The following is a 27,822-nucleotide window of genomic DNA, read 5'->3' as shown; positions in this document are numbered from 1 at the left end:
TCTCTGAACTTCTGTAAATTTCAAGTTCAAGTATATGAGAGTTGGAAAAGCAGATATGTAATAATTTCAACATGGAAAGTGCTTATTTTTATGCTGACTTTGTTCTTGTCCTTCCCCTCCTTAGGCTGGTAATCCTGGTGGACCTGGACCTGGTGGTCGAGGGAGAGGTCGAGGTCAGGGCAACTGGAATATGGGACCACCTGGTGGGCTACAGGAATTTAATTTCATTGTACCAACTGGGAAGACTGGATTGATAATAGGAAAAGGCAAGTATTTTAAACTTGGTGTTTTAATGTATGGTGAAAATTTTAGCACGTTATCCAATTTTTCTGTTTTGTTGCTTTTGTAAACAAGTGGCAATGGTTTTTCTTAAGCAGAATTTTAGTAGAAAACTATTTAGAAACTAAAACGTAAAAGAACATTTTCAAATAATCAAATTAAAAAAATGTGGAATTTGGATCACATAGAGTATTGGGACCAAGAGTTTTAAGTGTTAGTGTAAGAACCATTTTGACCTAAAAAGTAGTTTTTGTTTTTGGTGTTTTTTCCTGGCTTTCATGTTTTTAAATTTTTGAACCTTTATATTTGCTTCTATTTTGCTTGTAAAAACATTTATTTGAACCAAATATTTCGGTAAGTTGTCAATTTTAAAGCTGGGATTTCAAGAGAAGCATGAAGTACTTCATATAATTTGTTTTGAAGTGTAGAATAAATGGATAATCTTAACAGAATTTTGTCAGATAGGATACTGACCAAAACTTTTTTTATAAGCCCATTTAATTGTGACCGTTTCTTTTGAGTGGCTTCTCTTGTATCTTTTGAATCTTTAGAGAAATTACTGTCTTTTGATTTTAGGAGGTGAAACTATAAAAAGCATAAGCCAACAATCTGGTGCAAGAATAGAACTTCAGAGAAATCCTCCACCAAATGCAGATCCTAATATGAAGTTATTTACAATTCGTGGCACTCCACAGCAAATAGACTATGCTCGACAGCTCATAGAAGAAAAGATTGGTGTGAGTATGCTTTTAACTCCTGATTTATAGCGTAGACACTGTTGGTTAAATAAGATATGAATTCACATCCACCTGTCAGTGCTACAGAGAACGTACAGTTTTTAGTCTGAAATTAAAGGTTTTATGACATAACATATACCAAAAAGAGGAGAGGGTTCCAACAATAGAAAATCTAATATGCAGTTACAGGTGTTCAGAGCTTTACTTTTGGTTTATAGTAAGGAGGCTTTCAGTGTGGGTAGACAAGAGAGTGGCATTGCCTGCAAACAGGACATCAGGGTTGGTGAGGGGTGTAGAAGGAAATAGTTAAAGAGAATTTAATATTTATTAAAGGCTTACTATACCTGACCCTGGTGACATAGTGGTTAAGTGCTATGGCTGCTAACCAAGAGGCTGGCAGTTCGAATCTGCCCGGCGCTCCTTGGAAATTCTATGGGACAGTTCAGCTCTGTTTTATAGGGTACTGTGAGTCAGAATTGACTCAATGGCAGTGGGTGTTGGGTTATACCTGACCCTGGTGCGGCAAAGATGAATCAGATGCATCCTCCACTCTAGAATAGAAGTTTGCAAATCCTGGTTCTTGGGCTGGCTCAAAATCTTCTGGTTTTAAAATGCAGATTACTTGAGTGCCTCCCACCCCTACACATACCCCTCTGCTGCATGTAACACAACATACTGCAGACAGTTCTGATTTAGGATCTCTGGCTGGGGCCCAGCATCTAATTTCAGAAAGCTGTTCCAGGTGATTCTGATACACAGCCAAACTTGGAAATTTTTCCTCTGGAGAGGTTTCCTGATGGTATTGCAAAAATGTATGAAGAGTCTTGACCATGCTTTTTCGTAAATGAGTCAAATAGTGCTTTATTGAGTTCAGTCCTTTTACTGTAAAGAGTTAACAAAGTATGAGGGATCATCTTAAAATTATTAATAGTACAATGTTTTTTACAAATAACATGGCCACACATACAGCCTGTAGTGCACCTAGGAAAATAACGTGCAGGAGGGTTTTGCGCGGATGGCCAAAACTGTATAATGTGCACATTGTTTGCGTAAAAATCAGTAGATAGGATCTTTTTAGGGAAATTCTTGGTGCTCCCTGTGCTGTGAATGGGGTGCAGAATACCTTTATGTACAAAAAACACTTTTAAAAATGTACACAAACATTCTAATTTCTGTGATGTGAACAATAAGTATAGTTGTTCACAAAATGAAGAAAATGTAGATTCAGTAATGGCAGAGGTTGATGTCAAAGCAGAAAAATAAATGGCACATCTTGGTTTTGGATATTATTAGCCTGACATAACATGCATGGATCAGGATTTATGTTGGATTAGTGGGGAAGTAAAATAGGTTGTTTAGTATAGTGGTTAAGAGCATGACTCTGGAGTCTGACTGCGTGGGTTAACTCCTGTCAACTCTTTCCTGGTTGTATGACCTTGAGGAAGTTACTAGGTTTTTCTGTGCCTTAGTTTCCTCCTCTGTAAAATTAGAATAATGGTACCTACCTTACTGAGTTGTAGTTTTGGGGAATAAATGAGTGAATGTGTGTATGTGTGTGTACACGTGCATGTTATCACTTCAAAAAGTGCTTGGCACATATAACCCTATAAAATGTTGCTACTTTTTCAGTATTATTGTTTTGATTGGGAAAGGATGTATCATGGATAATGGAAAAGATAATGCCAGCAATTGGAGAGTTAAAGAAATATGTTAATAAAAGGGAGTTTTAAAGTCATGACGTTTAGTCTTTTTATTTTGTAGTGAGAAAATTGACAAGCAACTGTGGTTTAAACATTTTAAGCTTCTAATTTATAGCGTAGACACTGTTGGTTAAATAAGATATGAGTTCACATCCACCTGTTAGTGCTGCAGAGAAGGTACAGTTTCTAGTCTGAAATTAAAGGTTTTATGACGTAATATATTTATATACCAAAAAGAGGAGGGGGTTCCAACAATAAAAAAGAATTGCATGAAGTTTGTTTCAGGACATTTAATTTGATGGTCTTTGCAAGTTGGATTATCAAAAGAGACATCAGCTCAGCATTATTAATTACGATGTCACATGATAAGGGCATGAAACCTCCTTATTTATTGAATGCATTATAGAGGGAATTTTGATGCTATTTAGAAAGTTATGAGAGATGAAAGGCAAAGGAGAAAAATGATTTTAAATTCTTGGTCTAAATGGGGTTCCAGTGACAGAAGCAGAAAAGGTTGCAAAGAGAACCATTAGCTTGTTTGTGAAAGAGTTTAATTACAGGTAAAGTGTTCAGTACAGACAGTTGCTAGGTTACAAATGAGATCACTTCCTAAGTGTATCTTTAAGTAGAATTTGTAGGTAAATTAGAAGAGGTGCGTACAGTTCTTATTTAGCCTTACTTTAGTGCAAGAAAAGCCTTGACGCCTTTTCAGTGATTTAAAAGCTGCACATGCTGCAAGCGAAGGTGATTGTGCTGAAGAATTTGTCACGAGTAGGGGTTGATTCAGTTGTTTCAAAGTGAGGGTAAATTCACATAACATCAAAGGGCAAGTATGAGTTGTCCTTAAATCCGACGTTTGTAACCTGGGGACTTATTGTAGTTAGTTTGCAATATAGGACCTAAGCGATTTGGGGAGTGTATTATCGAGACGGTTATTTCACTGATGTTAGGATAGTATAGATGCAGACAAAGAGTTGCTGATACAGACTTGGTATTTGATGAAGCTGGTGATGAAGTAATAAAAATAAGAATTATAAAAGGAAAGGCAAATAGTGTTTTAATAGAATAGAGCCAAAGGAAACATTTCGTTTTTTGTTAATGCTGTTGATTTTAACGAATTTTACATGTTTTATTAATAATGGCAGAGTTAAGATTGCTTTGTAATATGAGTGAGGAAAGAAAGGTAAACCTAAAACTTAATTGCTTGTAACTGTATAAGAGGATAGAAATGGAAGATTATTTGGCCATTGGGTTGTTTAATCATTACACTATTTTTCTGATTTTTTGTATGTTTTCCTTCCTTTTTGCAGGGCCCAGTAAATCCTTTAGGGCCACCTGTACCCCATGGGCCACATGGTGTCCCAGGCCCCCATGGACCTCCTGGGCCTCCAGGGCCTGGAACACCAATGGGGCCGTACAATCCTGCACCTTATAACCCGGGACCACCTGGCCCTGCTCCTCAGTAAGTATTTGGTTTTGTTCTGGGCTTTTCTCCCAAAGATTCTAACTTTTGGTATATTGGTATATTTTCATATTCCTTTTATGTTTTCAGTGGTCCTCCAGCCCCATATGCTCCCCAGGGGTGGGGAAATGCCTATCCACACTGGCAGCAACAGGCTCCTCCTGATCCAGGTAAATGATGCACTTCATTCACGGATAATATGTATTGTTACATTCTCAAATTTTCGAGTGTTGATTCTACATTGTGTGTATTGTCTGCGCTTATCACTCTTTCTGCCAAGAGTTAGGTACTGGTGAATAAGACTGACGTTAAATATGGTTTCTGCTTTCGTGGAAGTTTTTTCTGTCTGCATTTGGCTTTTTCATATTGGTTCAGCAGAGTGCGTAAAGCCAAAACCTACAGGAAGAAATACAGTTTTTTAAGTTTTTGGTACTAATAAAATGTGCAGTTTGTTAATTGTGACATAATCCTTGACAGAATGGTTAGTGCACGTTTATAAAATTACGTGAGATTCTAATGGAGTGTTAAATTCTTGGGTATTAAAGTTTCAAATTCTCAAATAAGATACAGCAATCTGTTCTAGTATTTCCTGCTAAGGCAGTGTCACATATTAGCAAAAATAGGCCTATATTCTAACATGCCTGTGTGTAGTAAGTGTTAGAATTCTAAAATACATTGTGTAAGGTATTCTGTTCACATCTGAATTTCATGTATACTATGAATCAGAATTGACTTCATGGCAGTGGGTTTGGTATTTGGCTTATTCTACTCTTGCATCTCCCTCTACCCGTAGTTTTCTTCCTATCTTGGTCACAGGGGCATTCATTGAAACCACTCTATTTATGATGCATTTTCTTTTTTCTTTTTGTTGTACTTTAGGTGAAGGTTACAGAACTAGATTCTCATTAAACAGTATACATATTGTTTTGTGGCATTGCTTACCAACCCTACGATATGTCGACACTCTCCCTTCCTCAGCCTTGGGTTCCCCATTACCAGCTTTCCTGTCTCCTCCTGCCTTCTAGTCTATAGTCTCGTTTTGTTTGATGGGCCTGTCTAATCTGGCTGAAGGGTGAACCTCAGGAGTGACTTCATTACTCAGCTAAAAGGCTGTCCGGGGGCCATACTCCTGGGATTTCTGCAGCCTGTCAGGCCAGTAAGTCTGATCTTTTTTTGTGAGTTACAATTTTCTACATTTTTCTCCAGCTCTATCCGGGACCCTCTATTGTGATCCCTGTCAGAGCAGTCAGTGGTGGTAGTCGGGTACCATCTAGTTTTGCTGGACTCGGTCTGATTGAGGCTGTGGTAGTTGTGGTCTGTTAGTCCTTTGGGCTACTCTTTCCTTTGTGTCTTTGGTTTTTCTTCATTCTCCCTTGGTCCAGATGGGGTGAGACCAGTGGAGTATCTTAGATGGCTCCTCACAAGCTTTTAAGACCCCAGATGCTACTCAGTAAAGTGGGATATAGAACATTTTCTTTATAAAAAACTATGTTATGCCATTTGAGCTAGATGTTCCCTGAGACCATGGTCCTCACAGCCCTCAGCCCAATAATTTTGTCCCTCAGGGAGTTTGGATATGTCTCTGGAGCTTCCATGACCTTGTTTTGGAGATCCAGTTTCATTTTTATTTCACCTACTACCTAACTGGAAGGCAGTGGTGGTTCAGTGGTAGAATTCACACCTTCCATCTGGGAGACCTGGATTCAGCTCCCAGCCAATGCACCTCAAGCACAGCCGCCACTTGTCAGTGGAGGCTTGCCGTGATGCTGAACAGGTTTCATCAGAGATTCCAGACTAAGACAGGCCTGGTGATCTGCTTCTGAAATCAGCCAGTAAAAACCCTGTGGAGCACAATGGTCTGATTCTGTTGTGTGTGGGGTTTCCATGAATTGGGGGCCGACTTGACCAACAGCAGCAACTGTTACTTCCTACCGTTTAGGTTTCTCACTGAAGTAGTTTCAGAGAAGGTATACAGTTCAGTATAATCCAGTGGATTCCTTTTGACACATAGTAAACTTTTCTCCCCCAAAAAACATACACTCAAAAACCACAGTAATTGATTTAAATGAATTGTTTTACTGAGTTTGATTTAATTTCGTAGGAAGTGTGCCCTTTGGAATGTTACGACACAATATGACAGCCACAGTCTCACTTCCACTCATTCAACAAACACCTTGAGCTGTGCTAGGAGCTGAGTATGCAAAAATGGGTTTACAGTTATAGCAGAAGAGTACACTCCTCGTGTTAGTAATAAGGACTCACAGGGAACTAAAAAAAAGAATGGCCAAACATGACTTAGTATATGTAATAGTCTAAAAGTTAGTTTTTAAAGAACTTTTCTTTCACTCTTTTTAATAAGGTAATTGGGATGGGGAGATGAGACAGAGGAATGAGGTTTAAGCAAAGTAAAGAGGAGGAATTATATTGGGTAATTGTATCTTCCAGGATTGTACCTGTGAGCACTATTTGGGTAGGTGGCATGATGGAAAAAAATGATGAGAATAAGGAATTGTCTCTCTATCATAATCTCAGTATCCCCCATGGAGTACTAGTACTAGTATTCACCACTGTAAGAATTAGTTAATGAATATGGTTTCTACCATTGCCTTTGGGAGAGAAGCAATTCATTTAACTAAAAGGTATCAGCTAGTTGGCCCTGCCCAGATTTATGATAGAATTACCAAGTCTCTTGCTTAGAGTCAGATATTGCTTTGTTGTCGATATTCTCTGGACTGAAAATCTGTTCCTGTGAAAAAAATTAATAGGCTCTTAGATTTGGAGACAATATTTTTATTCAAACCCCAGATTTTCTATCACTAGTATTTGTGTAACCTAGGGAAATCACTTAATCTCAGAGCCTAGACTTCAGAGGCACACAAACCTGGAGGAGTCCTAGTTCTACAACTTCCTAATTAGGGGATGTCAAGCAAGTTTTTAACCCCTTCAAGCCCATGTATGTAACTGTTGTATGGTTTTCATACATCAGTAATAAAAGTATTGCTTCCTAAAGTGTTTTTATCTCAATTTCTCTAGGCAGATATAATGTTAAATGAAATATTTATATTTATTAGTACATAGATCATGACACTATTGAGACATGTAAATATCCAACACTGATCAGTTGAGAAAGGTCTAGAGGGCAACCTAACACCTTGTTATGATTTTTTTCCCCCTAGAAATCCTTTTTTTCTTAAACTTCACTAACATTTATTAAGCAGCTGAGACTCACTCTCATTTGGAATGAAGACTACACAGATCACACATAGATACAGGCTCTGGATAAGGAAATTACATTCTCTGGGCACACAAACTAATAAAAATCTAACTATAGTACCAAATGATAGTCCTAGTATAAATGGCAGAATCATCAAGAAGATTTCTGATTTCTGACAGTTCTTACAGTTTTCACACATCAGTTGATTCGTAAGGATGTGCGAGAGGTAGCCATGTTCATAGGAAGTATAATGTGCCCAAAGGCCCAGACGAGAGAGCATGGTGACTTCTGAAAAGTGTTATCTATCTATTGTAGCCAGAGCTTAAGAGTGTTGGAGAAATAGCGACAAAAGGACACATGAGGCTAGAATGGAAAGGATAAGCCAGGGGATCCAGGTCCATGTGGTACTGAATGATATGCTGTGCTTAAAAGCTTTGACCATCCTGTAGACTCTTACAGCATAAAGGAAGAATTTCAATTAAGGCAGTGACTTCAAGTTTATGTTTAGGACACTCACTGTCATGAAACGTAGCTAATCTCTTAATTCTTTTCCAAGATTTACATGTTATCTCTGCATTGAAAACAAGACAGAACAAAGTTCATAATTCTAGAATGATTGTTTTTCTCGTACTGGTTGACCCCTAGAAGTCTTTTCCTTTAGTCTTCTGCTACAGAACTTTTGTACTTACAGTAGAACCAGTTTAGAAACAAAGGGGGTACAGAATGGTTTGAGACAAAGCATTATATTTGGAGCCAAAAGATTTTTGTTCAAGTCCCAGCTCTGTGCTCACTAGTTGTGTAACCTAGGGAAGTCACTTAATCTGAGCCTAGGTTTTTTGTAATAAAAGGTAATGGTGATAATGAAAATCATAAAAGAATTGCAAAAGTTTTTATTCATTCTTTTTTATATACAGTTCATTTTTTATTCTAAATAAATCGCCAGAGAGCTGGTTTTTTGTGATTATGGTCTTCAGATGCAAACCTTTAACTTGTGTTTGTTCTAGCTAAGGCAGGAACAGATCCAAATTCAGCAGCCTGGGCTGCTTATTACGCTCACTATTATCAGCAACAAGCACAGCCACCACCTGCAGCTCCTACGGGTGCACCAACCACAACCCAAACTAATGGACAAGGTAAGTGTGGTAATGAAAGAACACATTGTGTTTGGAATTATATATGAAGTGCATTACTGCATGATACCCAAAATTTCTAACATAGCTTTAGTAAGCACAATTTTCTTTTGTAAAGTTACTTTGAAATAATTTCAAACTTTCATAAAAGTTGTAAGAACAGTAAAAAAAAAGAACAGTACCCAGTAGTTAATGTTTTATCCCTGTTTGCTCCATCATCCTCTTTATCGTATCCACTATCATTAGTCCTAATGATAATTGTAAAGAATACAGGCCTTTCATTCTATAGCTTGACTGTCAGCCTAGACCCCTTCAATTTTTTCTCATGACCAAATGCATATGCTTACTGGGCAGGATTACCTTAGAAATAATTCTGTTCTCTTAACACTTCAGAGGTCATATGATGTTGGGGACCTCTTCTACCCTAGAGTTGGCAACCTTGATCACTTGTCATGTTGGTGTCTGCCAGGCTTCTGTACCATAAAATTATTTTTCTCTCTGAAATTGATTAGTATTTTCTAGGGAATCTCAATACTGAGATGATGCCACTATCTTATCAGTCTTAGCCTTATTGATAACTTCTACCTGATTCAGCCACAACTGATGGTAATTTTGTTTCCGTCATTTATTTTACTTTTTATTTGGCATTTTACATTAAGGAAGAGCTTTCCTTTTCTTCCTCATTTATTTGTTTATATCAGCATGGGTTCCTTTTTTATTTGAGAGGTTGTATTTTCAAATTATTTTTATTGTTTATTATTTTATTGATCAAATTTTGCTAGATTAGTCCATTCAGGTATATCTTCAGAGTAGCTTCTGTATCCTTTTGACATGTCGCATCATTCTTTAACTACTCCCTTACTTTCTGTTAAAATATTCTAGGCTTTTTTTGTACATTCTGGGCTCCAACCCTAGAATCAGCCATTTTTCCAGAGAGCCCAGATTTCGTTTAGTAATATTTAGAATACTTAATTTAGAAACAAAACTCATGGTGCTCAGTATGCTCATTGTTACTGACATATAATTGCTACTAGCTGTGTTTAGTGGACAGAGCTAGGAAATATATGTACTTAAGTGCATACATATATATATATACGTATGTATATATATATAATACACAAACAGCTATAACTAGTTCTATATCTGAGTGTGTGTGTGTATATTAAAACCATATGTTCATATCGGTATCTGTAATTTCATTCCTACACTTGGGAAAGGGCCGAATTGCCTTTAAAATTTTTTAATTTTTTTTCCACCCCCCCCTTGGACAAGGAGATCAGCAGAATCCAGCTCCAGCTGGACAGGTTGATTATACCAAGGCTTGGGAAGAATACTACAAGAAAATGGGTATGTTATGCATTTGTTTCCTTGTACACCTAATTCAATTGAAATATTTAGTAAATACCCACATTACAAGGTTGAAGATTTTTATAAAAACATGTTTGTACCATGTTTTCATTACCTTGGGCTTTTTTAATCCATTTATTTTAAAAATCTTGAGGTGGAAGTAATTGAGCAAGAATGCATTCTAAAATCACTGGACTTTCAGACATACCAAGGTCATTCTGTCTGTAACTGCATTTGTCAACCAGTTATTACTTGAACCTAGAAAGTGTCTCACTGGCACACATGGCATTCGAATATTACCTACACTTTTGTCAAAGACAGTTAATACATTAGACTAAATGACATAAGGTTAAATTCTAGAATGCCAAGCAAAAGTTAGTGGTGTGTAATAGCATTATTTTTATTGCAAAATAAGCAGGTAAGAAGTGACTTAGAGTGACAGAAAGTAAATGGCTAGATAATATTTGCATATCTGAGAAAAGAAAAATAAGTCACTTGGGAAAGCCATTTTAATTCAGTAACTATAAAGCATATACTACATGTTAAGCATGGTGATAGGTGCTAAGAATGCAGTTAATTGTGCACATGTCAGCTATGAGCCCTGCCCTACTGGTTGGTTATTATATTTTAATGGAGGGTACAGTTGTTAAATGATTTGTAAATACATTATTTAAAAGTGCTGTGAGGGAAAAAAAACTGTGTCTTCACTGATGTTTCACATGTAGAGATGAGAAAAGGAAGGTTACACAACTACAAAGTGGTAGAATCAGGATTTGAACTTTAAAAGGGTCTGAGTCCCCAACCTGTCTCCCAAATTTGCCTTTTTAGGGACCTTTTGCAACCTGATATACTTCCAGACAAATATTTTTCAGATGCTTCCGGCTCATAGCGACTCTATAGGACAGAGTAGAACTTAGTCACTTGAAAATTTTTAACACAGAGAACACTAGCTTCAAGTTACCACATTTAAACGCCACAGCCAGTTGTGACAAATGGAGTTTAAACAGATAACCTTGCCCATCCTTCATAACCATAGAAAGTATCTGTAGGTGGTAGAATTTTATCATAAGATACAGTCTACTTGTGGCTCTCAGTGTAAATTTTAGTATGATTTCTTTGCAAAGAATTTTACTTTCCACAGAAAATTTTTCAGGAGGAGATGATTTCATTCAGATTCTTTCTTGTGTAAAAGTACATACACATGGTGAAAAAAGTGTTCTACACAGCTGATATTCTTTTTAAAGAAAATGTTTTTTTCCTGGTAGAATGGCTTTCCAGGAAAGTCGTGCTGAATGTTATTCGTGAGTCTGTAACATTCTTGTTTTTTGTGGCCCGGCTTATCTCAGGCAAGTCTACAATAGCTAAATTCTGTGAAAATAAACTTCTTTTTTTAACTTCAACCTCAAAGTAGTATACTTTAATTAGGATGAGCATGTGTTTGTAGTCCAAACAATACACTTTTGAGAATGAATGAAGATGCTTTTGATAACTGTGCTGTGACATCTTAATGGTCAGGACCTCTGGTCACCTTAACTGTAATGAAATAATATCACTAGTTTAAAGAGTTGAGCATGAAGCCATTAGCCCCAAGTTGTATTTTCACAAAGGGTAATATGCCAGAGATATTCCCTGCATTCTTATTAAAAATGGGTAAGAACAAAGGCCTGTTAATGGACTTAGGTAATTACTGAGGGACAAGTTTGAATTATGTGCTTTATTTTTTCTTATTTCTTTGCACTGTGGCCATTAATAAATTTACTATCTATTTAGCCTTTTTAAATATTACTTGTCCAGAAGGAGTGGGCCCGTTGAATGTAATCTGCAAAATCTTAAACTTTCTATTTACAGTTTAAGGGTACACAGTTGACCTTGCCTTTCTTTAATTTTTCATTTTCTGCTATTCGCTGCTGATTACTCTCTAAAATTTTTATTTTTTTAATAATATGCTGGCTGTTAAATCCTCTGTGAGGAAAGGTGATATAAAAATAACTCTTAAATAATCCTTGTTTGACTGAAGATCTTCCTTTCCCATCCCAAGTCACCTTTTCTGTTGTGTTTTTCTATAGTACTTTAATGATCAAGTGTTAATTTTATGAGTAAAGTGGGACAGTTGGAGAATTCCTTTTCATATGTAAATCTGAAAAGGAACTGTCAGGTAATTTAGTCCCTGGATGGTACAAACTGTTAATGGGCTCATCTGCTAACCAAAAGGTAGCAGGTTTGAGTGTGCTCAGAGGGACCTCAGAAGAAAGGCCTGGCAGTCTGCTTCCCCAAAAATCAACCATTGAAAACCCTGTAGAACACAGTTCTCTGACACACATGGGGTTACCATGAGTTGGGTTGAATTGACAGTAACTGTTTGTTTAATGTTGTCAAATCTTTAATAAGTGCTTTTCATGCTATTATAGCTATGAGAGGGTCAACTTATTTTTTTCCAGGAAAATTTCATTTGTAAAAGATTGGTTCCTTAACTGCTCTAATTTCTTTTAGGTACATAACTTGTCCTCAAGATCTTTTTAAGATAACTACAAATAAGGGAACTTAAAGCATAAAGCTGAGATAGTTCAGTCAGAGTAGAACTGCCCCATAGAGTTTCCAAGGCTGTAATCTTTATGGAAGCAGACTGCCACGGCTTTTTCTTGGGATATATTGTAAATCTGTAAGTAAATATCGGTGCCCTGGTAGTGCAGTGGTTAAGAGCTAGGCTGTTAACCAAAAGGTCAGCAGTTCACATCCATAAGCCATTCCGTGGAAACCTTTCTGTGAGGTAGCTCTGCTCTATGTGTAGGGTCTGGTTTTGTTTTTTAAATATGTAAATATTAGGTAATGTTCTGCTAAAATATAAACTATTTGACATCGAAACTTTGTGAACTGAGGAGAGGAAGAAGGGGGAAAAGTTGAAAACATGCCTGAAAAGGGTAGGGTACAAAAGCCAGAAGAAAGTCAAGTAGTAGATGAGATGATGAGATAGGAAGGGTTCTTTCTCTGATTTCAGCTGGGCAGAATGGATCATGATTGGAAGAATGGAATGAATTTTTCTTTGAGTGTCGTCAAGATTGGAATATCAAATGTTTGCAACTTACCTACCAAGTGTTTGATTTTATTAGAATTTCACCCATTTACTTTAAGGTTTGCATAGGGATATTTGGGTTTGGGGTCGTTTTTCAGGAAATATTTGAATCTGGTGAATTAATGTGTCTTGCTGTTCCTGCCACCTTACAGTGTTATTTTGCCTCTAAAGTGAAGTGCCCCTTAAAGTGAGGTTAGTTCCTTTTTTAAATCTGAAGTGAAAATTGTTACTACCCTCACCAGGTTTGGCCTCAAGTCAGCAGGTTTTCATTTGTACAGTTTTGCTAAGAGATGCTGTATGGTTTTATTGCTGTTTAGCACTTCTTTAAATACTTAAACCTGTTCAATATTCACGTAAATTGTATCATATCTCCTCATAAGATTGAAATGTTAAACTCACTTCCTCTTTGAAAAGTTATGGAAAACAAAAATAATGAGAATTTTTCTATAGTATATGGGCTTTCTCTGTGCTGTTACCTAAAGAAGAGAGGTGTTTTCATATATTTTTAAAATTAATAGTCATAAATCTTAAGTTGACCAGTTACATGATGGTAATAGACTACTTTCTGAAACTGTAGAAGTTGCTTTGTTGGCAACATCTGACAAACATACAAAACAGCTTCCTATATGTCTGCTTTCGTATTTTTTGCCTACCTATAATAATTATTTCGTAGAGCTGTGTCAATTGCAAACTAAACAAGATGCTGCTGAAATTATGAAGCTCAACAGGAAAACACATACTCTCTTTTCTCCCTGAACAGGAAAACATACTCTCTTTTTCTCTCCAGTATGTTTTTGAAAATTTTTGTACCTTCAAAAAATTGGAAAAAAGAATAGTGAACCCCCATATTTATGCCTTCTGCCCAGATTGACCATAATGTCATCAGTACACAGTGCATATTTAAATTTTCTTGGTTGCCACAAAAAATGTCTTCTGTAGCTATTTGGTGTATATTGTTTTGTTTTAATTTAGAACTTAATTCAAGGTTCATGAATTGCATATGGTTGATGTATCTCTTTGGAAACCCTGGTGGCGTAGTGGTTAAGTGCCAAGGCTGCTAACGGAGAGGTCGGCAGTTTGAATCTGCCAGGCACTCCTTGGAAACTCTATCAGGCAGTTGTACTCTGTCCTATAGGGTTGCTATGAGTCGGAATCGACTTGATGGCAGTGGGTTTGGTTTGGTTGTTTTGGTTGTGCCTCTTCAGTCTCTTACTTCAGAAAAGTCTTCCTGCCTAGAAAAAGGCCTGCTCGTGAAAGTTGTTAAGTTTTATGTGTTTCATTGATCTTGTTGCTTAGAACCTCTTCATTAATTGTTCTTTATGTCTTTGTTGGGTTATTTTAATTAAAATAATGCTGTACTCAGTTTTTTATTAAAACATATCTTGCCTGTTTCTATATACGTATAACTTATAGTTTACTGACTAATCAACGGGAAACAAAAATCTTGGTCAGATCTTCTTAAGCTTTTAAAATTTTTTGTTTCTCAGAACTGTTTCTTTTCCTATTTCTCCATTGAGGATTGATTTGTATTTTAAAACATGTAATAAAACAGATCCAACTGGGTAAGAGGCCAAAAGAATATAATGGGTTTGTCCCTCCTCCTTAACTGTCTGTTTTTCACCACCAGGGAACCATCTGAAGGTTTATAGACTACTTACTTGAAGCACTTTCCAAACACATTTAACACATTAACAGTTTGAGTTGAATCAAGATAATGCCTGAGTCTTTACCTTTCTTACTTAAAGCTATGTGGATTGTGTGGTTTTGTTTTATTTTTGTTAATAGTGATGCTCTAGAAATAAAAGTTATGATTACTAAAAGACAAAAAGGAAGTGAAGAGCATTCTGACTTTTTTTTTTTTTTTTAATTACACGGTAGTTTTCTGATACTAATGACTATTTAAACTAAAACAGGAACATTCAGACCCTCTGTACTTTTGTCTTTGTAACCTGTACTTACGGTGGATATAATTTTGTATTAAAATTTAGGGGGTTTTTTTTAGGTCAACAAGGGCAGACACAAGATTATTCAAAGGCTTGGGAGGAATATTACAAGAAGCAAGGTATTGTTTTTATTAGAAATGAGATTCTTTTGGGCCATTAATTGTGGTTACAGCAACAAAGTTGTTCTGTTTTCTCGAAGGTCAAGCAGTTCCTGCTCCTACTGGGGCTCCACCAGGTGGTCAGCCAGATTATAGTGCAGCCTGGGCTGAGTACTATAGACAACAAGCAGCCTACTATGCCCAGACAAGTCCACAGGGAATGCCACAGCATCCTCCAGCACCTCAGGTATAATAAATTTGTTCATTTGTTCTTTTCTGCATGTTTGCTGTTTGTCTGTTTGGGAGTATGTTTGCCTTTTTTAATTTTTACCTGGCAAAGTATAACCATCCAAATGAAGTTACTGTGGTGTATTGTTTGGGGTTTTTTTTTGTTTGTTTGTTTATTTGTGTATTATTACACTTTCTGGCATCTGAGTGCTGAGTATTGCGACAATGCCTTTGATTTTAAAAATAAATTTTCTTCCCCCAGGGATTTGAAAATCATGCAAGAAGCCACCACCATTTATATTAACCAGTTTTTCTTTCTTAAAGGATTCACTCCTGAGTTAGCTCCATTTAAAGGATTTTCTTTAACTTTTTGTGTATTTCTTATGTATCTCTTCTGCACAGGGCCAATAATAAGAAGTGGACAATACAGTATTTGCTTCATTGTGTGGGGGAAAAAAACCTTTGTTAAATATATGGATGCAGACGACTTGATGAAGATCTTAATTTTGTTTTTGGTTTAAACAATAGTGGTTTTTTTTGTTTTGTTTTGTTTTTTTGGTTTTTTTTTTTTTTTTTTGGAAAATGTACAAAATATCTATCACTACTGATAGGAGGTTAATATTTCTGTGTAGAAATGAAAATTGGTTTGTTTTTAGTATTTAGTGTAGATGTACACATTCCAGCAAATGTATTTGCAACTATTATGTGGTCGATGCTTTGTGATATAAATGTACTTTTTCAATGTATACTTTCACTTTTAAAATGCCTGTTTTGTGCTTTACAATAAATGATATGAAACCTCCTGTGTCGGTAAGTTGGATATGTGGGTAATTAAAGGATTCATAATTTCTTAGCAATGATAAATTAAGATACATATACACAAATATAAGCTTTCCCCATGAAGTACTAATTGAGTTTTTAAACACTGGCATGTTTTTTCCCCCTTGCAGTATAGTAGTAGATTGGAGTATCTTTTCCATTTATTGTATTTGGCTGTTTCGGCACAAGTAATCCTGGTATCTTCATTTTTGTTTTTTGTTTTTTTTTTTTCTTCTGTTTGATTAAGAACTGCATGTGTGTATGTACAAATGATCTTTTGGCATACTTCCATTGCATTAACAGTGAAATTTCCTTTTATACATGACCACTGTTTCAGACCTGTACTGCTGCTATAACAGTTAACCTTTCTATTCTTAATTTGATAATTACTTGATTTCCAAGACTGTTTTAGTATAACTAATTTTAAACAGTTTTCGGATAGTGAGTATGAAGTCTAATAAGAACAGTTTTTTGTTTTTTGTTTTTGTTTTTTTTTGGTGTAAAGCTATTCTTTCAATGTGTACAATGTTAGTGTGTTTCTTTCTAAATTTAGGGTAGAAAAGTGAATAGTATGCAAAAATACGGCTACATTGCATCTACCATTGAAACAAAATGGGGATAAAAACTTTCAAGCTTTTTTTTTTTTTTTTTCATTTTGCAGTATAGATAAGCTTTGTTTTGTAAATGCACAAGTCCAATCATTGAATCAACTTAATTTTTTTATGTACTTGAAATCATTTTATTACTCTTTAACACTCATGCTGAAGTTCTGATATTTTGTTGAAATCCATTGTTTTTACTCTTTGCATATTTGTTGGCTCTTTGCATATTAATATATTAGACTACATGCAAATACAGTCTGTCTTGCCATTGTCTGTTGAAGTGCAGGTTTGATCCAGCCAGTATAGAACTAGCTCTGTAGGGGTGAGGAGGACTGTGCTGTGTATCATCCTTGATTGTGTTCCTTCAAGGAGCATTGCACTGTAAGTACATCAGAATGACAAATTGATGAACTGCAACAGTATCTTTTTGTCAATGTTCCACATAATGCAAATGCCATACGTTGTGTGAATATTATGTTGGAATACAGTGCTGATATCTTGGAAAACCATAACTGCTTCTTAATTTAACATAGATTAATATGTAGGTCTGTATTTTATTTTTAAGTGAGCTTAATGGGTAAGTATTTTTGATATGCTTTAGCTATAGCTAAAGAAAACTGATCATTAACAAAGTTAAATACTATTACTCGCTGGTGCTCCTAAAGTAATTGTTTTTCCATGTAAAGTATGCATATCTTGTATATTAATATGAAAGATTTGAAATGTATCAGACAGAAGTGGTTTTCAGTTTGCAGATAATAAGCGATGTAGCGGTTTTAATGCCATTTCATAAATATATGTCAGTTCTTTGATAGGGAGCACCATTTGTTGCTTTGAATATACTTTAAAAGGAAGATGTACAAGGACATAAATGTTGAGATTACCTACAGGGTGGAATGTAGCAGTACAGTTCATTGTAGCTATTTAGAAATGTTTTTGATTGTTTTTATAGAACCTGGAGTGACTTCCCTTACCCATATTTAGATCCAGATATGTAGTTTTAGTTTGAAATTAATAGTTAAGGAGTTAGTTATCTATCTCTAGAGCAGGGTGTTGACTTGAACAATTTCAGAATTTTGCATGATACTGCTTTATAGATGACCTTTTAGGAAAGTGGTGCGTTTTTTAAACTTAAAAAATAGTTCAGTTGGATTCAGTATCATAATTCACAAAATGGAGGCTGTTGATTTTGATTCATTTAAGGTTTAAAATCTTTATTAATTGCAAACAGTGCAATTATTTATACTTCACAGTGCCTTCCCAGACCTTCCACCTTAGGTTCTGCTGCAAAAAGCAACAGGTAAGCACAACCTAAGGACATATATAAATAAATATTTCAGTACATTAATGTTGTCCCTGTGAGATTTTTGTGGTTGTGTATTCAAAAGCAATCTGCAACTGCTTCCCCAATATGTATTTTGTTCTTTATGCTACCATTTCAGTGGAAAGTCTGTAAGTTGTTAAAGCAACTGTTTACATTTCTGGGTAATGTTTTTGTTTTTTTTATTAAAACAAAGAAATGAGTAGATTGCTGCTGTAATTGAACTACATCCAAATCTTTTCGTAATCTTTTCCCAAGTATAGAAGAATTGTTACAATTAAGAAAGGGCAATTACATAGTTTTCAAGATTGAGGAAATCATTTGGTCAGAAACTTCAACAGCCTTCACAATCTGTTTATATGATTGACAGGATATTTTCTTTGCCCTCCAAAGCTATGGATTCTTTATTTTTTCTTGAACTACAGTAATTCAGTAAGGACATTGTGGGTCAGAGTTTTATTATGATTTTTTTTTAAAAAAGATAATTCAGTTTTCATAACTTTCGTATATGCTTAAAAGGAAAAAAACTTGAATACTGGCAGGATGTTTTGATAAAAGGCATGTGCATCAGTGAACTGTTAGCTGTGTAGCAAATAAGCTTTCATAATCTGTATAGCAGTCAATATTTTTCTGATTTATAATACTTTATAATACTGACACTGCATTTATTTTTTGCCAGTTTAAAATGTTTGTGTGTTCTTACTGAGAATTTTAGCTGGTACTCTTTTGAGTTAAGATGAATGTATTAAAGCAGCATCTTAACAGTTTTGTTTATTCGATTTCTAAAATGTGCTGATCCTTTTAAAACTCCTGCTTATCTCTACAACAAAGAAAAATATTCAAAAATACTGCCTTCATTTTCACACACAGTGCTGAAGATGCTGCAAGCACCAAATCATAGCTCATAAAATCAGGTCCTGAGATAGTTACCCATAAAGAGGAATCCTTTGAGTGTATGCCATTGGTGAGCCGATGAGCATGGACCATAGAAGGGCTCAATGTAGAAGGTAAAATTGGCAAATCATAATTGAGAAATATGAAATGTATTCCCATACATAATATGGTATAGGGTATAATGTACCTGCTTTTGATCACTTTTCATTTTAAAGTACTATTCAGTTGATCTTAAATGTTCCATGAATTGTTACAATTTTTTTAGGTACCGACTGCACCACATTTGTGTGTGTATGTATGTGTGTTTTAATAATCAATGATAGGTATGTTAAAATTGATAATATAAAAAGGCTCTTTGAATCTTAAGAGCCTGTCAAGCTTTGGTTAGTTGTAGTTTGCATTTTTATAATAGAAAATATAAATGAATGCTAATAGATATTGGGGCATTATTCTGTCTCAGAATTTTTTTATTCATTACCATAAGCCTTCACTGATAATACAGCATTTTTTAAATGGCGCTAATCTTAACCTTGAAATAAATGGAAAGCAGAAAAGGTGAGCCAGTTGATTTGAATGCAGTAGATGTTAGGAGTGTTAGAAACAATGTTTAGATTGAAATTGAACTGATTTATATAGCACTTAAATTTGACAGTTTTTGTTTTTTTTTTTTTTAGACCTTAGTGTGATACTTAGAATTTTTATGGTTTGATGTTTCCTTTAGAAGTAAGAAGTATACTTTTATTTTTTAATTACTGAAAATGGTTTTAATACTAAAACTAGTGATTTGATACTAGCAGTTTATAAAAGTATATCCTTAAACAAATATCTCCGTAGTTAATTTTTAAGGATGGGTTCGGGTAGGAGTAGTGAAGTACCTTTGGAGGAAAATAGGAATATAGTCAGAAGTGATAACATTTCGTTTGTTTGAATACTTTGCCAGGAAAACCAGTACTACCTAGAAAGTTACCTGTTGTATGGAATGATGATGTAGAATTTACAGTTCAGTGAGGATGTCTAATTTTTATTTTCTGCAAATTCTGCCACATTTTAAAATGCATCTTAATAACTAGTTAAAGGTAATTTTGATTCTAAAAATAACTTTATTTTTTGTTTAGTATGTCACTTGAGTTTTCCTGCCACAATATAAAAACTTTTGAGGGATTTTTAAATTGGTGCTTTTAAAAAGCAAGTAAAATCCCAGTTTTTTATTTTCTTCAATGATACCCCTATTAGAAGCTCTAAAATGTATTTGCGCATATATATATATTTTTTCTTATGCATGCTCGATGCATTTTCGTCCTGAGAAAAGCACTCTCTACAGAAACTACCCGTGTGTAAAAAGAAGATTGGCTTAAAATGGCTACTGTGATGGGAACAGTGTCTTAGGGAGATGCAGCTTGGACTTGAGGTAAATTGAATACTTTACAAACCGGTTTAGAGCTTGCTTTAATGGTATTGTATGTAAAAGAACACATGATGGCTGTAATTTTGTATCGATTATATGGTTTCTTCAATAAAAAAATAAATGTACATTGATGAATTAAAAAGAAGTGTTTTGTCTCTTTTCTACATGTAGTACTCGGTAAAAAGAATTTTCTGTTTACACTTCACTATTTTTCATTTAATGTGTGTGCAAAATCTTTTTAATTCTAATGATAAAGGGGGAAGCATCTGCCTTCTCAAGCCTTTTTTTTTTTTTTAATATAGAAGCTACTTTATTTTGGGTTTATATTGTAAAATAATTGTCTTCTAGAATATTAAAATATAAAACAACTTGATAATAGATCATGGTAGTTAATTATTTACAAACTCTTTTTAAAGACCAGAATTTAAAACGGAAGGTTGTGCCATTTTTTCCTAAATCAAATCCTCTAAGAAATTTTCCTTTAAGTTTTAATTATGTTGAAAGTGTTTTCTCCTGCATGAACTATTCATACAAAGTTTTCTTATTACAATATGATTTGTTCAGGCAAGATAACATCAATTTGCTTTAGAAATTTCACTATACATTACACACATTTTAAAAATACATATTTAATACTTAGAACACTTAGAACTCTGTATAGACAGTGGTTTCTCTCACATTTTCTCTGGCAATTTCTGAAAATCATACTTTAAATTCGTTTTTGTTTTTGCCCATGTTTCCTCTTTTCTATTAAAAGAATTAACTCTCCTTATTTCCCCTCTCCACCAAAATATATCTGCTTCAGAAAGACTTTGAAACTACAACAACCAAAAGGATACACTACTCAGGAAAAAAGCCCACTCGAATTGATAGAGTCCAAATTCACTAAGTATCTATTTCATACTAATTTTAGGTAAATAGCCCATAAATGCCATTGTTTCATGCAAAATAATGCATTCTATTTATTTTTAAAACATAACGATGTAGACTCTGATGGGGAGTACACAGCCTTTTTAATAGGGTCCAGTAAAATAAATGAATAAATTTCCCAATTCCCTGTTAAATACACATTTATTGACTGCTACTGCATGATATGGCGATGAATCTGGTGCTTATTTGTAAAGTAAGTACGTTTTCTTTAGAGGAGCTTGTGTTTTGAAGACTGTTACGAAAAAGAACAAGAAGTCAACACAGTGGCACTTCTGGTTTTCGTTTTTGGCCCCGCCACAGAAAAGATGGATGTAATAAGAAAGTTGGAGAGCGAGAAAGTTCCAGGGGGAGGGTTAGGAAGGGAACTAGTAGTCGTCAGCTAAAAAAGAGAAGAAGAGATGTGATTTTTTTTTTTAAAGGGAATTTCTTTTTAAATACAAAAGTCAGATTAAAAGAGTGATTAATTCTTACTTTCAATGGTAAGAATACATGTACTAGCTGCAGAGCCTTTATTGTTGACTGCTTTACACATATACTCTCCTTCATCTTCTGGGAAAGTTTCTGGTAAGTAAAGGCAGTAAGTTTCTCCTCTTTCAATATATTGATAGTCTTCTCCATCCTGCAGTATTTCTCCTTCAAACCACCATGTGATTTCTGGTTTGGGTTCTCCTGTTACTTTAACAGTAAATCTTACTGGCTCACTGTCTACAACTGATGTGTTTTTTAGAGGCTTCTTGAACCATGGAGCTCCTGATCTGGTTTGCTCTTCATCTTCAATAGTGGAGCCATTCATGATGCTTCCCTCATCATCATCTTCCTCTTCTCTTTTCTATTAAAATAAGTATATTCAAGTTGGCATTTATAATAGCATTTTTTTCAGAGCAGTATCCAAAGTGAATTACATTACAACAAAATTGAGATAGTAGTTTAGTCAGAATTCTGAAGGTAAATGTTTTTTTAATTAAAGAAAAAGTATGCTTACTATAAATTTTACATAAAAAAGAGTCATTAAGGCATCTGGAAGATAAAGGATATATAAGCCTGGTACCTTCTGCAGTGCTGCATCAATTTCCTTCTGTTCAAATTGCATACGTAGGAACTTTTGTTCTTCAATTCTTCTTTGTTCTTCTTCTTCTCTAGCTTTAGCCATTTGTTCAAATCTAGCTTTCATATTCACTTTATGAGTAAATGGAGCCTCGCTTTTTTTTGCAGGCTTGATATCTACATCTTCTTCCTTCAAGAAAGTGGGCCAAGAATAACAATAACTTATTTTCTAGAAACCATCAAAAACTAAAACATTAATAGATCTGAACGAGATGTTTACAGGTTGCAAAACATGTTTGGTAATGCTTATTTGTGCTATGCTACAGACACGCAGATAGTCACTGTCCCTCAAGTCAGGAAGATGACAAAGTTGATTTGTGAAACATTTTCTTAATTCCCTTCCAACATAAAGTTCACGCAATATTACTGGGGTCCCCGGCTTTGTCTTTATTTGCCCAACCCATTCAGTGTTGATAGCTGAATAATAGAAAAAGATTAGACTGACTATACATTGTAACTATTATTAAGATATCCCCTTCTTCCAAGAGTTTCCATACCACTTTTTGCACTCCTACATAATAGGGTATGAATGTAGCAGAGTTCTGTTTTTTTTCATATAATGATTTTTTTCCTCATCCTTCCTAATAAAACTGCCCTTGAGAGATTGATTCCATCCAACGAATAATTTCTTGATGGTCAAAATGTCAGGAAACGGTGTTTACAGGTCGAAAAACAGCAGGGAGGGACAACTGTTAAAAGAGGCCATGGCTGGAACGAGAGGTCACTGGTGAAATATTTGAGTTATTTTTTTAAGAGTGAGAGTTGGAAGCCATGGAAATAACCAAAGCAGTAATTAAAAGCAGAGTTTCAGCTGCCTAATAGCGTTTTTTTTTTATTTAATAGCAGCGTGAGTCTAGGAAAAACTCAACTTGGTGATGGGTCACTGATGGCCTTCAGGAGCAGTTTTAGTAAAGTAGGGTCAAATAGCAGGAAGCAAGAAGTTAAGATGAATGTAGTTATAGTTTCTAAAGTTGTAGTTGATGGTTTCTAAACTAAAGCTTCTGTGATACGGAAATTCTACCGTTTATGTTTCACAATATTGTGGGAAAATTGATTCAGGATATAACTTAAATAAGGAAACTTTTGAAACAAGCTGTGAGCTAAGTGCCTATAGAGGAAAAATCTTGGTTCATGGATGTTTTAGCATCAGTTCGAGAGTTGTACCTCAGTTCCAATAAATGGAGTAGGAGGTAGAAGATAGTTTTTCTGGTTCTCCTGAGTCAGATTTTTATTTGACTTAAAAGTGTTGTAAGATAGCAGAACATCAGACATAGCCAGATGCCTGATGTGTAAATTATTTTATGCCATCACTCCCTTCAAAAGATAAACATAAATGCCTGACTAGTTACTGCTAATGAATGGTGCTAATACAGTTGTTACGCTTAAAAAACAAAGTGCAAGTTAAACAGTGGTTTGCTTACTGTAGGTTTATGTCTTTTCCAAAACTTAAAGGAGAAAAAGACCTCTTTGTTCACATTATATACATTTTTACTTTTTGTTTACCAAATGAATCTCCAAGATAGGATATTCCAGCAGGTTCTTTAACTACTGTTCTGACTAAATAGTTCCCTCCCGCTTAACAACATTCCTTCCGGATTTGAGCATAAAAGTTTACATTCTTAAGTTATTCATTTAGCTACTTCATACTTGCATTTAGAAAAATAAATTTGGGTAAGTAAAAAATTCCTCATGAGCTAACTGGGAGGAAGTTTATGAACAGTTTAATTTGTTACTATGTATAATTGTTGCCCTTTTTGGATCCCTGAAAAGTCACGTTAAAAATGTTTCCAGGGGTCTCAACCCACCTGGAGCAAAGGAGAATGAAGAACACCAAGGTCACACGAGAACTAAGAGCCCAAGAGACAGAAAGGGCCACATGAACCAGAGACCTACATCATCCTGAGACCAGAAGAACTAGTGGGTGCCCGGCTGCGATCGATGACTGCCCTAACAGGGAGCACAATAGAGAACCCCTGAGGGAGCAGGAGATCAGTGGGATGCAGACCCCAAATTCTCATAAAAGGACCATACTTGATGGTCTGACAGACTGGAGGAATCCCGGCGGTCATGGTCCCCAAACCTTCTGTTGGTACAGGACAGGAACCATCCCCAAAGACAACTCATCAGACATGAAAGGGACTGGACAGTGGGTAGGAGAGAGATGCTGATGAAGAGTGAGCTAATTATATCAGGTGGACACGAGACTGTTGGCATCTCCTGTCTGGAGGGGGGATGGGAGGATAGAGTTGGAAGCTGGCAAAATTGTCACGAAAGGAGAGACTGGAAGGGCTGACTAATTAGGGGGAGAGCAAGTGGGAGTATGGAGTAAGATGTATATAAAATTATATGTGACAGACTGACTTGATTTGTAAACGTTCACTGGAAGCTCAATAAAAGTTAATAAAAAAAAATGTTTCCAGGAAAGGAATCTTAGGAGTCATGTAAAATGGAGCGATCTTTCTCAGGTAACATTCTTAAAAGAGCCCCAACACATGAATCTTAAAGACAGTACAGTTATGCAGTGAATTTGAGATACAAGAAAGGAAAAGAAATGGTTTCAGAGTATACCTTACTGGAAAATATAACTAGAAAGTCAAACACTAAAGCTGTTACGTGGTTTAAATACCAAATGAGTGGTACAAATTAAGCTCTACTGGAGTGAGGATGGAATTCTTTGATTAAGGAAGGTTTCATTTATTATCTTACCTATATGGTTTGTAGGGGTAGAAATGACTGCTCTGAGGTTTCACTGCCTTTAACAAAAAGGCACAATATATTTACCTCTCTAAAGACTCAATCTCAACTGATTTTCTGACCATCTATTAAATGTTATTCTCTGATACTATTACTTGCCTTCAAACTATGAACTTTCTGGATGACTTCATCTACTTGTGTAGTATGCATAAAGACTGGATTCTGTATCTCCTGAACTAAGGGTCTGCATTTTAGACTGACTTTAAACACGAGTCCCTAGGCGGTTCAAGCACAGCTGAAGGATTGGAGGTTGATGTCTAGCCAGAGATGCCTCAGAAGAAGGGCCTGGTGGTCTACTTCCAAAAAAAATGGCCATTGAAAGCCCTGTGGATCACAGCTTACTCTGACATATGTGAGGTCACCATGAGTTGGAGTTGACAGCAACTGGTTTTTTTATTTTTACATAGCTATAGATTTCACATGTCCAAAACTATTCCACCTCTCCCCATCTCCTGAATTCTCTGTAGCATCATCTCGTTTCCCTGGTAATCTGGAAGTAATGTTAGGCTCCTCAGCAACCACCTTCTTCTGCCCATAAGCAACTTGTTACTCAGTTCTGTTGAAGCTAGGTCTGTTTTTCCCCCCTGGAACATTGTAATACTGCCCTAACTTCATGCCTTCACTTTCCTCCAATTCATCCTCCATGATGCCAGAATTCTTTGGTAAACAAACCTTTTTAACTGTCCTGTGTTAACATTGTTTATAGTCCTTACAAGGATTAAAAAGGCCCTTCATCAATTAGCCACAACCTACTTTTACATCTCATTATCCTGTCACTCCTTATTCTATGAATATTGCATTATAGTCCTTTGAACCTTTTTCTACTCAGGTAAATATTTAAAACCTCCATGTTTGACTCACATTGTTCCCTCAATCTGGAATGCTTCCCCTATTTAACTGCAATTTTTATTCAACCTCCACATTTGGCTTAAATGTCATTTTCTCAGCCCCGTTAACACTCCCCTAGGCATAGTGACTTCATCCGGTATGACCTCATACACTAAATACGTACTGTTACAGCACTTAAAACATCTATTGCTTTCATACATACCGCATTACGCTGACTTTCTTGAGGGCAAGCACTATCATATTCACTTATTTGTCCCCAAAACTTTAGCACCAGGCCTGACATAAGAAACATTAAAAAATGGGAATGGCATTCACTTTTGGCAATGACTAAAAGGTTTATCTACATATCTACAACTAATCGAGGCCTTAAGTCCCTACAAGCTTCAGTCAGATGCACACCAAATTGATGGATATCATCTGGATGTTCCACAGCATCTCCATTTGTCTAAAACAGCTCGTGAGCGCTCTTCCTCTTGTATTCCCGTGTTCCCTTATGTATGTCCAGTCCCTTTGATTCCTTCCTCTCCACCACCATCCCAAATCCTGTTTTACATCCTACGCACTAATTTATCCTTTCCATTCCAGGCCGTACCTGACCGCCTTGTATAAAATAGTAACTCATACTCCCTATTCACCTTTGCCTTGCTTTACTAATCTATGAAGTTTTATTTATAGCCACCCAATATGTGTTTTTCATTCCACTACCCTGACCCCACTTGTTATATTGTAAAAGCTACAATGTAGCATCTACATCACCGATGTAGTTCCAGTGTCAAGAATAGCCTCTGGAACAGAGTATGCATCCAAATAATTTTTAATGCATGTATCTAAAATCATCTTTAGCTTCAGCATGGTCTAGCTCTAAAAATGCTTTTTGATAACATCACTCCTTTCTTTAAAAAAAAAAAAAATCCCTTCAATGCACACCTATAAAACAAAGTTACATTGGCATCTAAGACCTCCATGGTCAGTTTAGCTGTGCATGGGTATCTTTTGCTGTTCTGGGCCTTGCACTCTGCTCACCTAATATTGAATTGCTTATAGTCCCAAGAATTTGCATGGAGTTTTTGCATTTTCCCACGCCTGTTTTGCTAGTTGACTAAAGAAGATGACTTTTTAGAAGAATATAGATTAAATGCTGTTAGATACTATAGAACGGCAACTTCTGGCAGAAAAAAAAAAATTCAGATCATATTTAAACCAATATTCGTAACCATGGAAACAGTCATTAAGCTAGAAGCTAGGTCTGTTTTCCCCCCCTGGAACATTGTAATACTGCCAAATCATCTAGTGATTGCCTCTTCATTTTACATATGGGGGTATGCACTTCAAATTCTTGTCCTCTGCGTTCTGCCACTGAATTATTAGTGTGACTTTGAGCAGATCGTAGAGGTTTTATGGGCATCATCTTTAAAACAGGAATACTTTACGGAGTTTAACTCTAGCTTACTCTGGTTCTACTGATCCAAACTAAAACGGGCTAGTTAATTGAACTGTTTTTGTTAAAAAGTAAGCCTTTTGATGTTCACTATAGGTTTTAACGGAAACCCTGGTGGCGTAGTGGTTAAGTGCTACGGCTGCTAACCAAAGGGTCGGCAGTTCGGATCTGCCAGGCGCTCCTTGGAAACTCTATGGGGCAGTTCCACTCTGTCCTATAGAGTCGCTTTGAGTCAGAATCGACTCAACGGAGCTGGGTTTGGTTTTGGGTTTTTTTTATAGGTTTTAACACTGAAAAAGTTATTTAGAAACAATGCTGGAGTCGGGAAGTCTTTCAAAGTCCCTTTAGATCACAATATGTTTTTGTTATTTAGTTCCCAACTTATTATATACATCCATGATTAAATACAAAACTTACTTCAAAGCAGGGCTTGGAAGTGGTTCTAACAACTCCCCAAGCGATGCTAATGCTGCTGGTTAGGGACCAATTCTGAGAACC

General features: G+C 35.8%; 2 protein-coding genes across 14 annotated transcripts in view; one reads left to right on the top strand and one right to left on the bottom strand.

Moving 5' to 3' along the window:
• Positions 1–20,335, top strand: part of FUBP1 (far upstream element binding protein 1) — a 39,997-nt gene extending 19,662 nt beyond the window's left edge. For 4 of the 11 annotated variants that reach the window (XM_049875604.1, XM_049875603.1, XM_049875599.1 and 1 more), the window contains 8 exons: positions 125–266; positions 856–1,016; positions 4,027–4,178; positions 4,269–4,348; positions 8,397–8,525; positions 9,795–9,869; positions 15,082–15,227; positions 15,611–17,418. In XM_049875604.1, coding sequence (XP_049731561.1) covers positions 125–266; positions 856–1,016; positions 4,027–4,178; positions 4,269–4,348; positions 8,397–8,525; positions 9,795–9,869; positions 15,082–15,227; positions 15,611–15,619 — 894 coding nt within the window. In that variant the 3' untranslated portion in view covers positions 15,620–17,418. Of the gene's footprint in view, positions 1–124; positions 267–855; positions 1,017–4,026; positions 4,179–4,268; positions 4,349–8,396; positions 8,526–9,794; positions 9,870–14,941; positions 15,002–15,081; positions 15,228–15,610; positions 19,034–20,165 lie in introns of those variants that run through there. The other 7 variants (XM_049875601.1, XM_049875600.1, XM_049875597.1 and 4 more) reach the window with 5 other exon arrangements.
• Positions 20,336–20,892: 557 nt separating this feature from the next.
• The window catches only part of NEXN (nexilin F-actin binding protein), a 64,647-nt gene continuing 57,717 nt past the window's right edge, over positions 20,893–27,822 (bottom strand). The window contains exons 11-13 of one of the 3 annotated variants that reach the window (XM_049875606.1): positions 22,228–22,413; positions 21,651–22,008; positions 20,893–21,558 (exon numbers count right to left, since the gene is read on the bottom strand). In XM_049875606.1, the coding sequence (XP_049731563.1) occupies positions 21,545–21,558; positions 21,651–22,008; positions 22,228–22,413 (558 nt within the window). In that variant the 3' untranslated portion in view covers positions 20,893–21,544. Of the gene's footprint in view, positions 22,009–22,227; positions 22,414–27,822 lie in introns of all 3 variants that reach the window. The other 2 variants (XM_049875608.1, XM_049875607.1) reach the window with 2 other exon arrangements.

This window comes from Elephas maximus, chromosome 3 (assembly GCF_024166365.1).
Source record: "Elephas maximus indicus isolate mEleMax1 chromosome 3, mEleMax1 primary haplotype, whole genome shotgun sequence".
NCBI classification, from domain to species: Eukaryota; Metazoa; Chordata; class Mammalia; order Proboscidea; family Elephantidae; genus Elephas; species Elephas maximus.
The sequence above is the reverse complement of the archived record's forward strand: the minus strand, read 5'-3'. Positions and strand labels throughout refer to the sequence as shown.